At 50.5% G+C, this 13358-nt stretch overlaps 1 protein-coding gene across 2 annotated transcripts in view; it reads left to right on the top strand.

The window, feature by feature from the left end:
- Positions 1–3092: 3092 nt before the first annotated feature.
- Positions 3093–13358, top strand: part of MAEA (macrophage erythroblast attacher, E3 ubiquitin ligase) — a 32509-nt gene continuing 22243 nt past the window's right edge. For both annotated transcript variants that reach the window (XM_044267968.1, XM_044267967.1), the window contains exon 1: positions 3093–3181. In XM_044267968.1, coding sequence (XP_044123903.1) covers positions 3113–3181 — 69 coding nt within the window. In that variant the 5' untranslated portion in view covers positions 3093–3112. The remainder of the gene's footprint in view (positions 3182–13358) is intronic.

Below are 13358 nucleotides of genomic sequence, written 5' to 3'. Positions count from 1 at the left end.
AATAGATAAAAATCTTTTTTTTTCAAAAAGGACAATTTTTCTTGCTATTTTCCCTATAAAACTGGGTTTTCTCAGGAATAGCAGAGGATTGCAGTGCAGAGCCAACAACCCAGGGCAAAACCATAGGCAAGTCAAGACAATAAGGCAGAGGAGGCCCATTTACAGAGGAAAGAGGAGCTGGGAGGGCTGTTGTAAACAGTAAGTCCATTGGGGTATTACTGGGAGTTTAAGTGTAGTGGCAGTCTCTTCTTGGCTGGACTGTGGTAGTCCCTCATTGGCTGGGCTGTCACTGGGGGAGGAGGAAACCTTCCTTCCTCCTGCTGGTATAGTAAAGTGGTAGCTAATAGCAGGTGTAAGGTGCCTGTCTTCCTGTTGGGTCCCCGATTGACATGGAGTGTAGGGCAGGAGATCCCCCTGCCCGCCTCCAGACTCCATTCTAAACCACACTTGGTTTCAATTTCCACAGTACTTTAGTTTTTAAACTCCTGAAAATTGAAAACAAGACAATCTAGGTTAAATAATACAGTTCTCCAAAGCTGCATGTGCTAATTTCAAGTTCAGTTTTTCTCCTTGAAATACAGAAACAATTTGCTAAACTAGACAGGAACACCACTATTCTGATGAACTGTGATTAGATTTGGGATCAATCATAGTTGGTAGCATCCCTTTTTAACCTTGCTAAGGGTTTAAAAAAATGCTAAGATGGTGCACTTTTTTTTTCTTTTTTCTTTTTTGCTTCAAATTACTGCCTTTGTATTTCCCAATAAGCTCACTACTGTTCAGTATTCTCTGAAGTCTTTTTAAAATTTTGATTTTATTTTAATCCAATTAATTAACATATAGTGTATTACTAGTGTCAAAGGTAGAGTTCAGTGATTCATCAGTTGCATGTAACACTCAGTGCTCATTATATCACTTGCCCTCTTTAATGTCCATCACTCTGTCACCTCATTTCCCTAGCCCTCTCCCCTCCAGCAACCCTCAGTTTGTTCCCTATGATTAAGAGTCTCTTATGGTTCTCCCTCTTTGATTTCATCATTTCATTTTTGCCTCTCTTCTCCATCCACCTCTGTTTTGTTTCTTAAATTCCACATATGAATGAAATCACATGATAATTATCTTATATCACTTAGCATAATACCCTCTAGTTCCATCCATGTCATTGCAAATGGCAAGATTTCATTTTTGATGGCTGAGTCATATTCCATTGTCTTTATGTATATTTATATACCACATCTTTTTATCTGTTCATCTGTCAGTGGACATCTGGGCACTTTCCATAGTTTGGCTATTGTGGACATTGCTGCTATAAACATTTGTTTTTTTTGGGTGCACGTGCCCCTTCAGATTACTACATTTGTATCTTTGGGGCAAATACCCAGTAGTGCCATTGCTGGGTCATAGGATACCTCTATTTTTAACTTTTTAAGGAACCTCCACACTATTTTCCAGAGTGGCTGTATCAGTTTGCATTCCCACCAGCACTGTAAGAGGGTTCCCCTTTCTCCACATCTTTGCCAACATTTGTTATTTCTTGACTTATTAATTTAGCCATTCTGACTGGTGTGAAGTGTGCTCACTGTGCTTTTGATTTGTATCTCCCTGATGCCAATCGATGTTGAGCATATTTTCATGTGTCTATTGGCCATTTCTGTGTCTTCTTTGGAGAAATGTTTGTTCATGTCTTCTGCCCATTTCTTAACTGGATTATTTGTTCTTTGGTGTTGAGTTTGATAAGTTCTTTATAGATTTTGGATTCTAGCCCTTTATCTGATAAGACATTTGCAAATATCTTCTCCCACAGAATGCTGCATTTTTCTAGTCTTACACCAATTTTTTTTTAAAGGATTTATTTCAGAGAGAGAGTGTGTGTGCACTTTTGTGCAAGTTGGGGCAGAGGCAGAGGGAGAAAGAGAATCCCATTAAAACTCCCTGATTGAGCCTTAGGCGGAGCTCCATCTAACAATCCTGAGATCACGACCTGAGCCCAAAACCTAGAGTACCACATTTAAGGGACTGAGCCAGCCAGGCGCCCCTAGTCTTACATCAATTTCATTCCCAATGTCTCCTTAGAGGCATACACCACACACAGGAATCTGTCTTCCTCCTTCTCACTTTCACACTTCATTGGGGTGGACCTGTCGCATCTATTCACCAACTGGGAGAAAGCGTGATTAGTACTGAGCTGTAAGCACTTTCTGATGATCCTGATGAATTCACTCATGCTGATGCAACCAGTACAAGGACTTCGGCCGGATCCAGGACAGGAAGCTGCCTCTCACCCCGGTGTGCTTCTCTCCTCACCTGCATGGCATATGGGCTGGGCAGAGGTGGGGGCAGAGGGACGTGGCGGTTCCCCCTCCCACAATAGCGGTCCCACCTTGTATAGTCTTAGTTGTTTCACACTAAGCTTCAGTTTTAAGTAATTGTTTTGGGAATGAGTGAAAAAGACGAGAAACGATTTAACTTGAAAATCTTCTCCTAACTGATATGAAACCTAATTTCATTTGTTTTAAAAGGGGGAGTAAGAGGGTTATTTGGAAAGGCTGGATCGTGAAGTGGTTGGCAAGGAACTGGAGCGCCGCGGTGGACACCGGGCCATGTGCCCCTGGTGGGGAGGGCACACTTGGGGCGCTTTCCGGTCATTCAGTAATACCAGGTCCGCCTTTCCTTCCCGACGGGGCAGCGGCCATCCCGTCCGTGAGGGGGGAAATCCATGCGGCCCGTAGCTCCGTGCATCTCCGTGCTCAGCCTCCCCGCTCCGGCGGATGCTCGGGACCTTCCGCGCACAGACGCCCGGACTGGCCGTAGCAGCCCGGCGCAGAGCCGGTCCTTCCCTGCCGCTGGTTCCAGGGGGAGCCGCCGAGCCGGGCTTCCCGCTGATTGGCTGAACAAGAGGAAGGCCAGAGATGATTGGTCCGGCCGGGTGCCTCTCCGCGCACACGCCGGGGCCGCGCCTCCTTCCGCCGCCACTGTCTGGTGGGCAGACGCTATTGGGGCAGACGTGTCGGCCCGCCCCAGCCCGTCCCGCCCCGCCGGAGGGCGCGACGTCACTACCCGGCGAGCCGCGCGCGGCGCTTCCCCCACCCGCTTATGTTTTGGCCAATTCAAGATGGCGGTGCAGGAGTCAGCTGCTCAGCTCTCCATGACCCTGAAGGTGCAGGAGTACCCGACCCTCAAGGTGGGGTCTGCGGTCCGGACTAGCGACCGCGCTTGGCTGGTGCCCGCGGATCGCGGGGGGTCGGAGGGGAGGGTGGAGGGGCAGGGTGGGGGCCGGGGCGCGGCCTGGGGCACCGGGCGGGGTCGGGGGGGGTTCTGCGGGGCCGAGCTTCCGGGATCCGGGGGTCTCTGTGCTGCGGGCTCCTGGGTGCCCTGGGGTCTGGGAGTCGGGAGGCCCGCGAGGCCCGCGAGGCCCGCGAGGTCCGCGCTTCCCAGGGTCCAGGGGTCTACAGCGCCGGGTTTTCCGAGATCTGGGGGTGTGTAGGGCCGGCCTCCCCGGGGCCTGGGGGTCTGCGAGGCCGACCCCCTGGGCTTCCCGGCGGCGGCGGGGTTTGGGGGCCAGGCTTTCCGGGATCTGGGGTCCTTCAGGCCGGGCAGGTCGTGGTGTGGGGCCGTCCATTGCCGGCTCTACCTTCGACTTCGTGGCAGGGCGTGGAGCGCGTCTGTCTGGCGCCCCGCTTCGCCCTCCGGAGCCCGATTGTGGCCCCTTCGTCCAAAAGAAAAAAAGGAGAAAACAAACGTGAACTGCCCCAGTGCCATTTTGCGGTAGGCAGACTTGTGGTACTGGGGACTGGGATGGAGGCCGAGGTTTGCAGGGTGTGGGGTCGCGGGCGCCCGGCAAGAGTGCCTGACGGTTGGTATTCAGCTGTCCTGATATCAGGAGGTGTTGGTGTATTGACTTCCGGTCTCTAATTAGGGAACCTGTAAAGAGAGACCTAACGACCTAATGGGAACCCATCTTGTGGGGCGTCACCAAACCTGAAATACAGCCCTTGCCACTAGGTTCCCAGTTGGGTGACCTTGGATGGCCATTTACCCAAGTCGCCTTCCCTGAGCATGAAGTCTGTGTCTCTAGTACGAGGGGCCGCACTTGCTGCCTACCTAGTTAGCAGAGTATTTGATGGCGATGAAAACAAAGCACCTGGAAACGAATTTCTTAGGAGATCAAGGTCATAACATTCCAGGAGAACCGTGGTTGGGCATCTGTGATTCTGGACTCGTTCCCTGAGAGGCCAGGGAGCTTTTTTCTCCTCCTGGGAGACCCCCGCATCCCCATCCACCTAAGTGGTGGCAGGTGGAGGTGGGTGCGCTGTGGCAGGTTTGAATACTGCCCCGCTGTGTTCATCACTGTCGGGGAGACCCCAGGTAGGGGACGCACCTGCTCTGAGTTTGCTGACTCCTATCACACGTAGGTAATGATAGCACCAGAGCCACCCCAGGTGAATCCGGGGACTCTGCTGCCAGTCGTCAGTACTCAAGTCAGACTGCCATAGGCAGTCCTCGCTGGAAAGCAGAAGTGAGGCTTTGTTGCTTTTCATTGACTAGTGGTGGAGCAGTGCTGTTTGTCCGCACCTTGTTTGATCAGGAAGGGCAGGGGAACTTTGGCTACTGCACAAGAAGCCTGTTGTCTAGGCCCTTTCAGAATTAGGTGGTAGGTGTTCTTGTATTCAACTCCTTGAAGACCCTGTGGCTCGGAGAAGCCATGACATCTGCCACCCAAGGCCCCCAAGGAGACATCATTTGGGTTGATCCCCCCACACACACACACCACATGAATAAATGAGGCTTTCATGGGGGAGCTGCTCATTTCTGGCCTATTGTCTCATTCAGCCTACCCCCAGGCCTGGCCCTGGAACTGACAAAACTGTGGCAGTTTGGGACTAGCTGGTGAGTGTAGGCAACAAGACAGGAAGGGATTTCCCCTCCAAGTTCTCTTTCGTGGTTTCATAATCCTGACTGTGGTTGATTTCTAGAGTTATTAAATAGCCTTTGATTAAAAATAATCCTGCAGTTACTTATACAGATAAAGAGATACTACAGTGTCAAGTGAGCTTGTGTGGTTAAAAGGAGTTTTACTTCTGCTTTAGAATGATTTAAATGAATTTTTGAAATCGGGAAGCTACTTCCACCATTTTCCCTCATAGGTTGTCTGGATCACCTGTAATCGTCATTGTTGAGAGTTGACATTTTTTCTAGATATTTTCAGGAGTGATTTCTAGTGGATAAGGAGGAAGTTTCCCTGGGAAACAAGGGTCCCTTTATATAGGAGCATAAGTTAATACGGAATCCCCAGGACACTTGGGAGCTATGCCGGTCACAGTCTTGAGCGCGGTTCAGATGCACGAGCCTCGGCGTGAAGCACTGTGCAGACAGCCTAAAGAGGGGAGTGAGGGCCGAGGGCTGGAGTTCTATAGGGTGTGTACTATGCTTCTGGGCTTCAAGGGCACGCTCTCCTGCAGGGTAATGGGAGCCAAGTTCTCATTGCTTTCCTGACAGGCAGTGCCTCCTTGGACACGATGGAGGCAAATCCAGGCAGGTTCCTCACAGCCCCAGGGCTGGTGGCAGGCTCCTGGGTGCCTGTGGCACGGGTCTTACCTCCTAGCACAACGGGAAGAGAATGGCACAGTCGTGACATAACCGCCCTGCATCGGTTGAGCTGGATGCCTTCTGTTCACTGAGCCCACAGTCCTGGGGTGGGATGGGCTGGTGTGGGCTTTTGGGCCACATGAGTCCTTGTAGTGGGGGATGTGCGTTGTAGGATGTGTAGCAGCACCCCTGGTTTCTGCCCATCCCCAGAGTGTCTCCAGACGTTGCCACATGTCCTCTGGAAGATAGAATCGCCCTGGTAAGAAACACTGGACTGGATTTTGCTTTGGGGAACTTGTTTTTTATGTTTTTAGAACAGCAGGGAGAATGGGGTTTGTGGAAAACACGTTTGTGTTTCGGGCCTAGCTGTGAGTCTTTACCTGTGAGCACCTGGAACTGGAAGCCCTCTTTTTTTTTTTTTTTTTTTAAAGATTTTATTTACTTATTTGTCAGAGAGAGAGCAAGCAAGAGCGAGCACAGACAGACAGAGTGGAAGGCAGAGTCAGAGGGAGAAGCAGGCTCCCTGCAGAGCAAGGAGCCCAATGTGGGACTCGATCTCAAGACGCTGGGATCATGACCTGAGCCGAAGGCAGCTGCTTAACCAACTGAGCCACCCAGGCGTCCCGAAAGCCCTCTTTTAATTATGCTTTTAAAAGTGTTCTCTGGGTGCGCCTGGGTGGCTCAGTTGATGAAGCATCTGCCTTCAGCTCAGGTCATGATCTGGGGGTCCTAGGATCGAGCCCCATGTTGGGCTCCCTGCTCCCAGAAGCAGACTCTGGGAGTCTGCTTTTCCCTTTCCTGCTCCCCTCTCGTGTTCTCTCACTCTCTCTCTTTCTCAAATAAATAAATAGAATCTTAAAAAAAAATTATCAAAGTAACATGTTTATTTTTCAAATTATTTTGCTAACCATCCTGTTTATATTTTGGAGTCTTGACTTCTTTTTTTTCCCTCTCAGAGAGTTGAAGTAAAATAGTATCTTAGAGACCTTCTTTGCCACTGCCCAAATCAGGTGGGGGTCTTCACAGCCCAGGAGAGAGTGTCTGGCGTTGGTCCCTGGGAGACCTGGCTCTGGACCTTCCCTCCCCCAACTCCTCACCTTGAGTCTCACGAGTGCCTCTCTCCGTGTTCTCCCAGGGCCTCTTCTTCTTGGTCCTCCCAGCCTGACCCAGCTTTGTCGCCCTCCCAGCTGCCCTCTCTTCACACGTGACAGGCTGGGGGAAGGGGAGCATGGGGCATTGTTCCCAGCAGGGTCTATGGGCGAATTCTCCTGTGTCTCTCAATTCTCTACTGGACTGTTGAAATGTTCTGCTTTTAATTTGGTGACAGTCTTGTTGACCAAATACTGGTCTGCAATTTCAAAGCCAGGGTTTGTTCCTGTTGTAGAAAGTCTGGGTGCCAATTATATGCCTAAAGTTACAGCTTTTCCAGCTTGGTCTTGGCCGGATGTAGGGGATCATATGTTCTCAAGTTAGAGAAACAGTGGTAAGCATGAGCATGTGGTCTGAAGGGACAAAATCCTAAGTAAGCTGAGTCCAGGAGGGAGGCGTAGTCTGGGTCCTGATTCCTTTTTACTTTAGATCTTGTGGTTTACAGAGTGAGCCGTTCCCTCTCAGAGGTGGTTGGATCTGGTGAATGACACCACTTCTCTCTCTGGCTCCAGGCTTCTGAGTGTGATGCCCTTCCTCTTCTCAGGCTCCAACTTTGTCAGACCTCCAGAGCTCAGTCTGCTCCTACCCCGAGGGACCTCAGACTGCCTTTGTCTTCCAGGACCCTACCAAAGCCAGAGCACAGTTGAAATGCTTTCCTCTTCCCCTTTGCATCCTCCTGAGCTTCTACTCTTGTCTCTTGCGCTGCTGCTCAGATCCTGGGCCACAGACAACACGTTGGGGTGGGTGGGCCTTTGGGGACAGGGGCTGCTCCATGTCAGGGTGGGTGCCCGGGTGAGTGCAGGCTGTTCGTGATAGTCTAAACAAGCTTCATGCCAGGAATGGAAGGGCTTCCAGCGCCCCACTCTCTGTAGCAGTGGGGTAGGCTGGAGCCAGTTCGAGCCCCCGCCCAGGCAAGCAGCTTCAGCATTGGCCAAGGGGCAGCCGTGTGACAGATGCTAGTGTGAAGTCTGCAGGTGGGGCTCGCTGGTGCTTCTCCCTCCCAGAGCCACTGCGAGGCACCCCAGAGCTGAGGTTCCAGACTCCAAAGGCCTCATGCTCCTTTGGCTTGTGCTCCTTGCTTGAAGAACCTCTGTGTGCTCAGTGGGCACAGCTGGGGACACTGGGGTGTCACAGAGAAAAAGATAGGGCTTGGCAAGGGGGAGGCATTAAACAAGTAATCTCAAACATCTCCAACCTTGAACAGGTGGAGTCAGGCCTGTGTGGGGCAGGGGGGCGGGGGCTGACAGGGTGGGGGGGATGGTCTAAAGTGGGCAGCCAGGGCACTTGCGCTTTGGGGCTGTGTCAAGGTCTTGGCTGACCCTAGCACCACTGGCACACAGACCTGTCAGAGCTGTAGGGCTCCGGTGTTCTGGGAGCCACACAGAGGTCTTGACAGTGGGGCCCTGAGGGCCAGGGGCGGGAGGGGCAAGCTGGAAGGAGGCTGGCCACTGTGTGCGGTGTGTGCCCTGCTTGGTGCGGACCAAGACACAGCAGAGCTCAGTGCGCCTCTGGTCTTTCTAGGTGTATGTTGTTTTAGAATCTGTATCCCTGGGGGCTATTTTTTGAAAGCTTTCTGAAAAAAGATTTATTCACAGTTTCAGTAACAACTAAGTGATAGAAAAGAGGTATTATTAGTTTAACAACCCAGCTATTGAGCTGAATGTGGCTGATGGAGAAAACCCCCCAGCTGTGCTAATGGCCTCACTGACCCATCCTCCCCCACCCCCATCTATGAACATGAGTATTGCACAGCTCTGCTTCCTGCTCCTCCTAGCCCACGTGGCCTCACCCACTTTCCACTCGTGACCGCTGCTGCCCTCCTTGGGTCTGCCCTCCCTTGTGGGGGACTGCCCCTGCAGTAGTCAGCTGTGCCTGGAGCCCGCCCCTTCTTGCCTGTGGCTCCAGCACACGTATCTCTTCCCTCCCAACTCAGTTTCCCCCTTTCAATGAGTTCCATCAGCACCTGGCTCTGATGGCCCCAGGTCCTTCTCCAGCCACTTGTCTCCTATTCCTGCCCCCTCCCTTGTGTCTCCCTGGTTCAAGTCAGAAGTCTGGCCCCTGACATTCCTTGAAAATGTGTTTGTCAAGGTCACAGTCCATTTGACGCTGCTAAGTGGCCAGTTGCCGGGTGGTTGCCTCCTTCACTTGGCCCCCCCTACTGCCATTCTCTTGCTTCTCCTGGCTAGTCTTCTGCCTTCAGGTTACCTCCAGCCTGGGGTTCTTGAGTCTCCGTGGCAGCAACCAGCCCTGGAGAGGTCTCAAGTCCTGCCTCCAGGCAGGCCTGACCCTGAACTCCCACCTGGATGGTGGGCCACCTGCCAGGACCCCTCACGCGACTGAGCAAGGCTCCCTGCCCCAGAATTCGTGCTTCTTGGCACCCAGCGAGCCCATCTTATGTGAAGACTGTCCTCCTGCCCTTTGTGCAGGGTTTGTTCAAAGGCCCTGGGGTGTTCCTGAGGCCTGTGTTTCCTACGACCTTTCTGTGATCCGTGATCCCCTTGGTCTCCATGGGCTGCAGGGCTCCAGTCTGCTTGTGTGTGGCAGGTAGGAGGAAGGGGAAGGGGGAAGGTGCCTGCTCCTTCCCGGGGGGGGGGGGGGGGGGGCCTCCCGGAAATGCCATTCATCATTTTGCTTCTGCTCAGAGGCCAGAGCTTATAATTGTCTCTACCCAGCTTTGGGGGGACCTTAGGACAGCCTGATGGGGGGCTTATTGCTGCCCTGGCCCTGAGTGCAGCTGGGGTTTGTGGCCCCTGCTGTGCTCTGTCCCTTCCTCTACTTGATGTTCTTTACAGCTTTAATCAAAGTCGGATGGAACTGTCCCCAGTCTCCTTGCTTTTCTGTCAGAGCCCTCCATTACAGCTCATGCTCCTCAGGACGAGAAGCTGCGTTCTGCTTCCTCACTCCCAGGCTCTGGCCAGGTCCTCAGTGATCCTCACAGTGTCTGGCAGTGAGCACCCACTTACAGCCCCTCCTCCTTGCAACAGGGCCCTGTTTGGCTCCCAGGTCTGTCCCCGGCTCACAGCCGCCCTCCCCCAGTGTGACCGCGTGCCGTGTTTGTAATCTTGTGCAGTCTCATGAGTCTGAGGACTCTGTGCAAACTGGTGACTCCCAGATGGTTAGCTCCCCAGTCCCAGGGCCCAGGATCCAGTAGCCTCGTTGGAATCTCTGCAAGGTCGCTCGGCATCTGCAGGTCTGAACTCCCTACCTTACGTGCCTCCTCCCCAGACCTCCTCCCCATCTTCCTTTCTTCCCCATCAGTTTAGAGCCTTGAGCCGTCTGTCCTCACAGCTTACATCCGTGTGTCTTTCCGCTCTAGCTCCAGCATGTGTTCAGAATTGGACTGTCTTACCTTCCTTCTTCCTGCTGCCGTGGAGCTGGCAGTGGGGGTGGGGGAGCTCAGAGCCTTTGCACATGTTTCCTTCTTCCGGAATTCTCTTCCTTCAGGTGTTCCTCTTATTCCATTACCTTCTTGGATCTTGGCTCTGCTGTAACCTCAGTGAGGTCACTTTGTTTCAACTGGGAGCCCTACCATCTCCCTCCTTTCTCTCTTTCCTCTTAGCTGTTACTGTCATACTGCATTTTGCTTCTTTGGTTCTAACCCCTGAGATTGTAGGCTTTGTGGAGGGCAGAGAAGTATTTCTTCAGTTAACGAATGAACTGTTAGTTAAATATTACTTTGGCAATTTTGTCTAAACAAGTAAAAGTTGAAACAGAAGTAAATGTAACTTCAAATGGATGAGACATATTAAATATGTCTGTGTATCCAGAGAACAAAAACAAATTGGAAAATTACTAGACTTAATGAGAAAGTTCAACACGATAACTGGGCACATAAAAAATATACAAAAATTGGTCGCTTTTCTGGGTCAGCAACAACCAGCTAAAGCACCTCATGGGAAAATACCTGTTCACAATAACCTAACAGCATCAGAAAATACCAAGGGAAGTTTTAGCAGCTAGTATGATGGGCACTGCGGGAGACACACAGGGAGTCTCAGGAAAGGCCTAGAGGAGGACCAGCACCAGCAGGGAGTGTTGTGTCTAAACATACTGATGGCTGAAGATGCCATCTGACTTGCTTGTGCTGGAGCCCAGACTTCTTATGTGTAATCAGGGAAACACAGGGAAGGGCGGGGCCATGCCAAGGCCAGTGGCTGACGTCCCCCTTGCGGACAGCTGCCACTTCCCGTCCCTTGCTGCTCAGCAGTGAGGAAGCCTGCTCTGCTGGTGTTACGTACACAGGTCGACCCTGGTGCCCATCAGTGGTTGCTGTGTCGTGTTTGGTCAGTGAGCCCATCCCGAGGGGTGGATGGCACTTGACCACGGGGAGGTACGGTTGTGGTGCTCCCCCCACATGGGGGTCCATCGCCCGTGCGACGCTGTACTGTGTGCGTGCTGGCTGTTGCTTTGCTCAGACCTCCCTTTCTAAGATGGACCAGTGGCATGGACAGATGTCTGCAGGTACCCGGTGGACCATCCTGCACTGAGGGAGGAGGGCATGGAGGTGCTGCTGGTGCTATTCCCGTGGCGAGCTCTGTCTGCTGCCCTGTGCTGTGAATGGGCTGTGTCGTCCTCGCACCTTGAAGCTGGCCAGAAATGTCACTGTTTTGAGAAGCCATTTGAAACTTCATGAGCCTCCCTTGGGGTGTGTGCTGTGCTTGGGAGATAAGCTCCAGGAAGGAGGAAGGTTTGTGATTTGGGAAACTGTCCCATGCCACACATCCGAACACGAGGTGGACTCTTCAGGATGTAGATGTCTGCTGCCGCTCAGGGCTCAATCTAACACTTCACTTTTTGGTAAAGATCTTATTTATGTGACAGACACAGCAAGAGAGGGAACACAAGCAGAGGCAGAGTGAGAAGCAGGCTTCCCATGGAGCAGAGAGCCTGATGTGGGGCTCGACCCCAGGATCCTGGGATCCTGACTTGAGCCGAAGGCAGATACTTAACCAACTGACCCACCCACACGCCCCTTCAGTCTTACACTTTAGAAGATGTTCTTAGCTTTGTGAGAAATAGAAACCTCTTCTGAGGTTTCTTCATTGTGAAAGATAAAAAGTCCCATGACATTGGGGAAATCCTTCCTGTGCTGGTAAAAATGGCTGAAAACATGATGACAAACTAAAATGCATTTCTTTGTCTGCAAATACTGTCAGAAAACCCACAGCAAACATTGGAGAAGGTTTGAAGAAACACATACTAAAGCAAATGACACAGTGTAGGAGGATTGCTATAGAGCTGGTGAAAGTACAGATGTTTCATAGAAATCTTACGGTGTTTGCCAGATTCTGTTTCAATTATGAAAACAGGAAGGATTACTTTTTGTGAGTCACTGAAGGGGGAAAATGTACTGAAGGAAATATAATTTAACATCAGCAAACTAAACAGAAATCCCAAGATCTTAAAAGCTACAGTGCAATAAATTACCAAGGAAAAATTAAGTGGATTTAATTAATACAAATTTAAATCTCTGGTATACTCAAATAAAATAGAGCCAGAATTTAAAACAAATAACAATTTTAAAAATCCACCAAATGTGACCCATAAAGAGCTGATTCGCATTGATGAGAAAGATCCAAGACCTCTTTTCCTCCTTGAGTGTTAGACAGGGAAACACAAAGGGAAAATATGTTGGATTGAACCATGTAAAATTGCTGTTTTGTGGATTAAAAGACAATGGCTGAATAGGCTTATAACATGTAAAGAGTTTTTTTTTTTTTAAGATTTTATTTATTTATTTGACAGAGATCACAGGTAGGCAGAGAGGCAAGCAGAGAGAGGGAGGAGGAAGCAGGCTCCCTGCTGAGCAGAGAGCCTGATGTGGGGCTCGATCCCAAGACCCTGGGATCATGACCTGAGCCGAAGGCAGAGGCTTTAACCCACTGAGCCACCAGGCGCCCCATAAAGAGATTTTTAAAAAAGAAAAGAATAGAAAACTTTCCATTAAGAAAAGCCCAGGATCAAGTGGCTTCACTAGTGTATTCTGCTAAATGTTTAAAGAAGAATTAACACTGATTCTTAACAAACTCTTCCCAAAAATAGAAAGGAACATTTCCCAGCTTACTCTGTGATCAGTATTAGCCTGATACCAAAACCAGACACAGATATCCAAGAAGACTATAGACCAGTATTTCCCAAGAGTGAATATCGGTGTTAAAATCCTCAACAACACACTAGCAAATTGTGTCTGACAACACAGGAAAAGAATTATGTACCATGAGTAAATGGGATATACCCCAGGAATGCAAGGTTGGTTCAAGGTGGAAAAAGCAGTGTAACACACACCACAACAGTATAAAGGACAAAACCCACACGATCATTTCCATAGGCAGAGAAAAAAAAAAAAGCACTTGACAAAATCCACCACTTTTTCATGATAAAAACACTCAACAAGGGGCACCTGGGTGGCTCAGTGGGTTAAAGCCTCTGTCTTTGGCTCAGGTCATGATCCCAGGGTCCTGGGATCGAGCCCCCACATTGGGCTCTGCTCAGTAGGGTTCCTGTTTCCCCCTCTCTCTCTGCCTGCCTCTCTGCCTACTTGTGATCTCTGTCTGTCAAATAAATAAATAAAATCTTTAAAAAAAAAAAATAAAGGCTAAAGATAGATCAGTGAGCTAGAACTT

Source organism: Neovison vison, chromosome 11, assembly GCF_020171115.1.
Source record: "Neovison vison isolate M4711 chromosome 11, ASM_NN_V1, whole genome shotgun sequence".
NCBI lineage: Eukaryota > Metazoa > Chordata > Mammalia > Carnivora > Mustelidae > Neogale > Neogale vison.
Note: the sequence above shows the minus strand (reverse complement) of the source record. Positions and strands in the feature narration are given on the sequence as shown.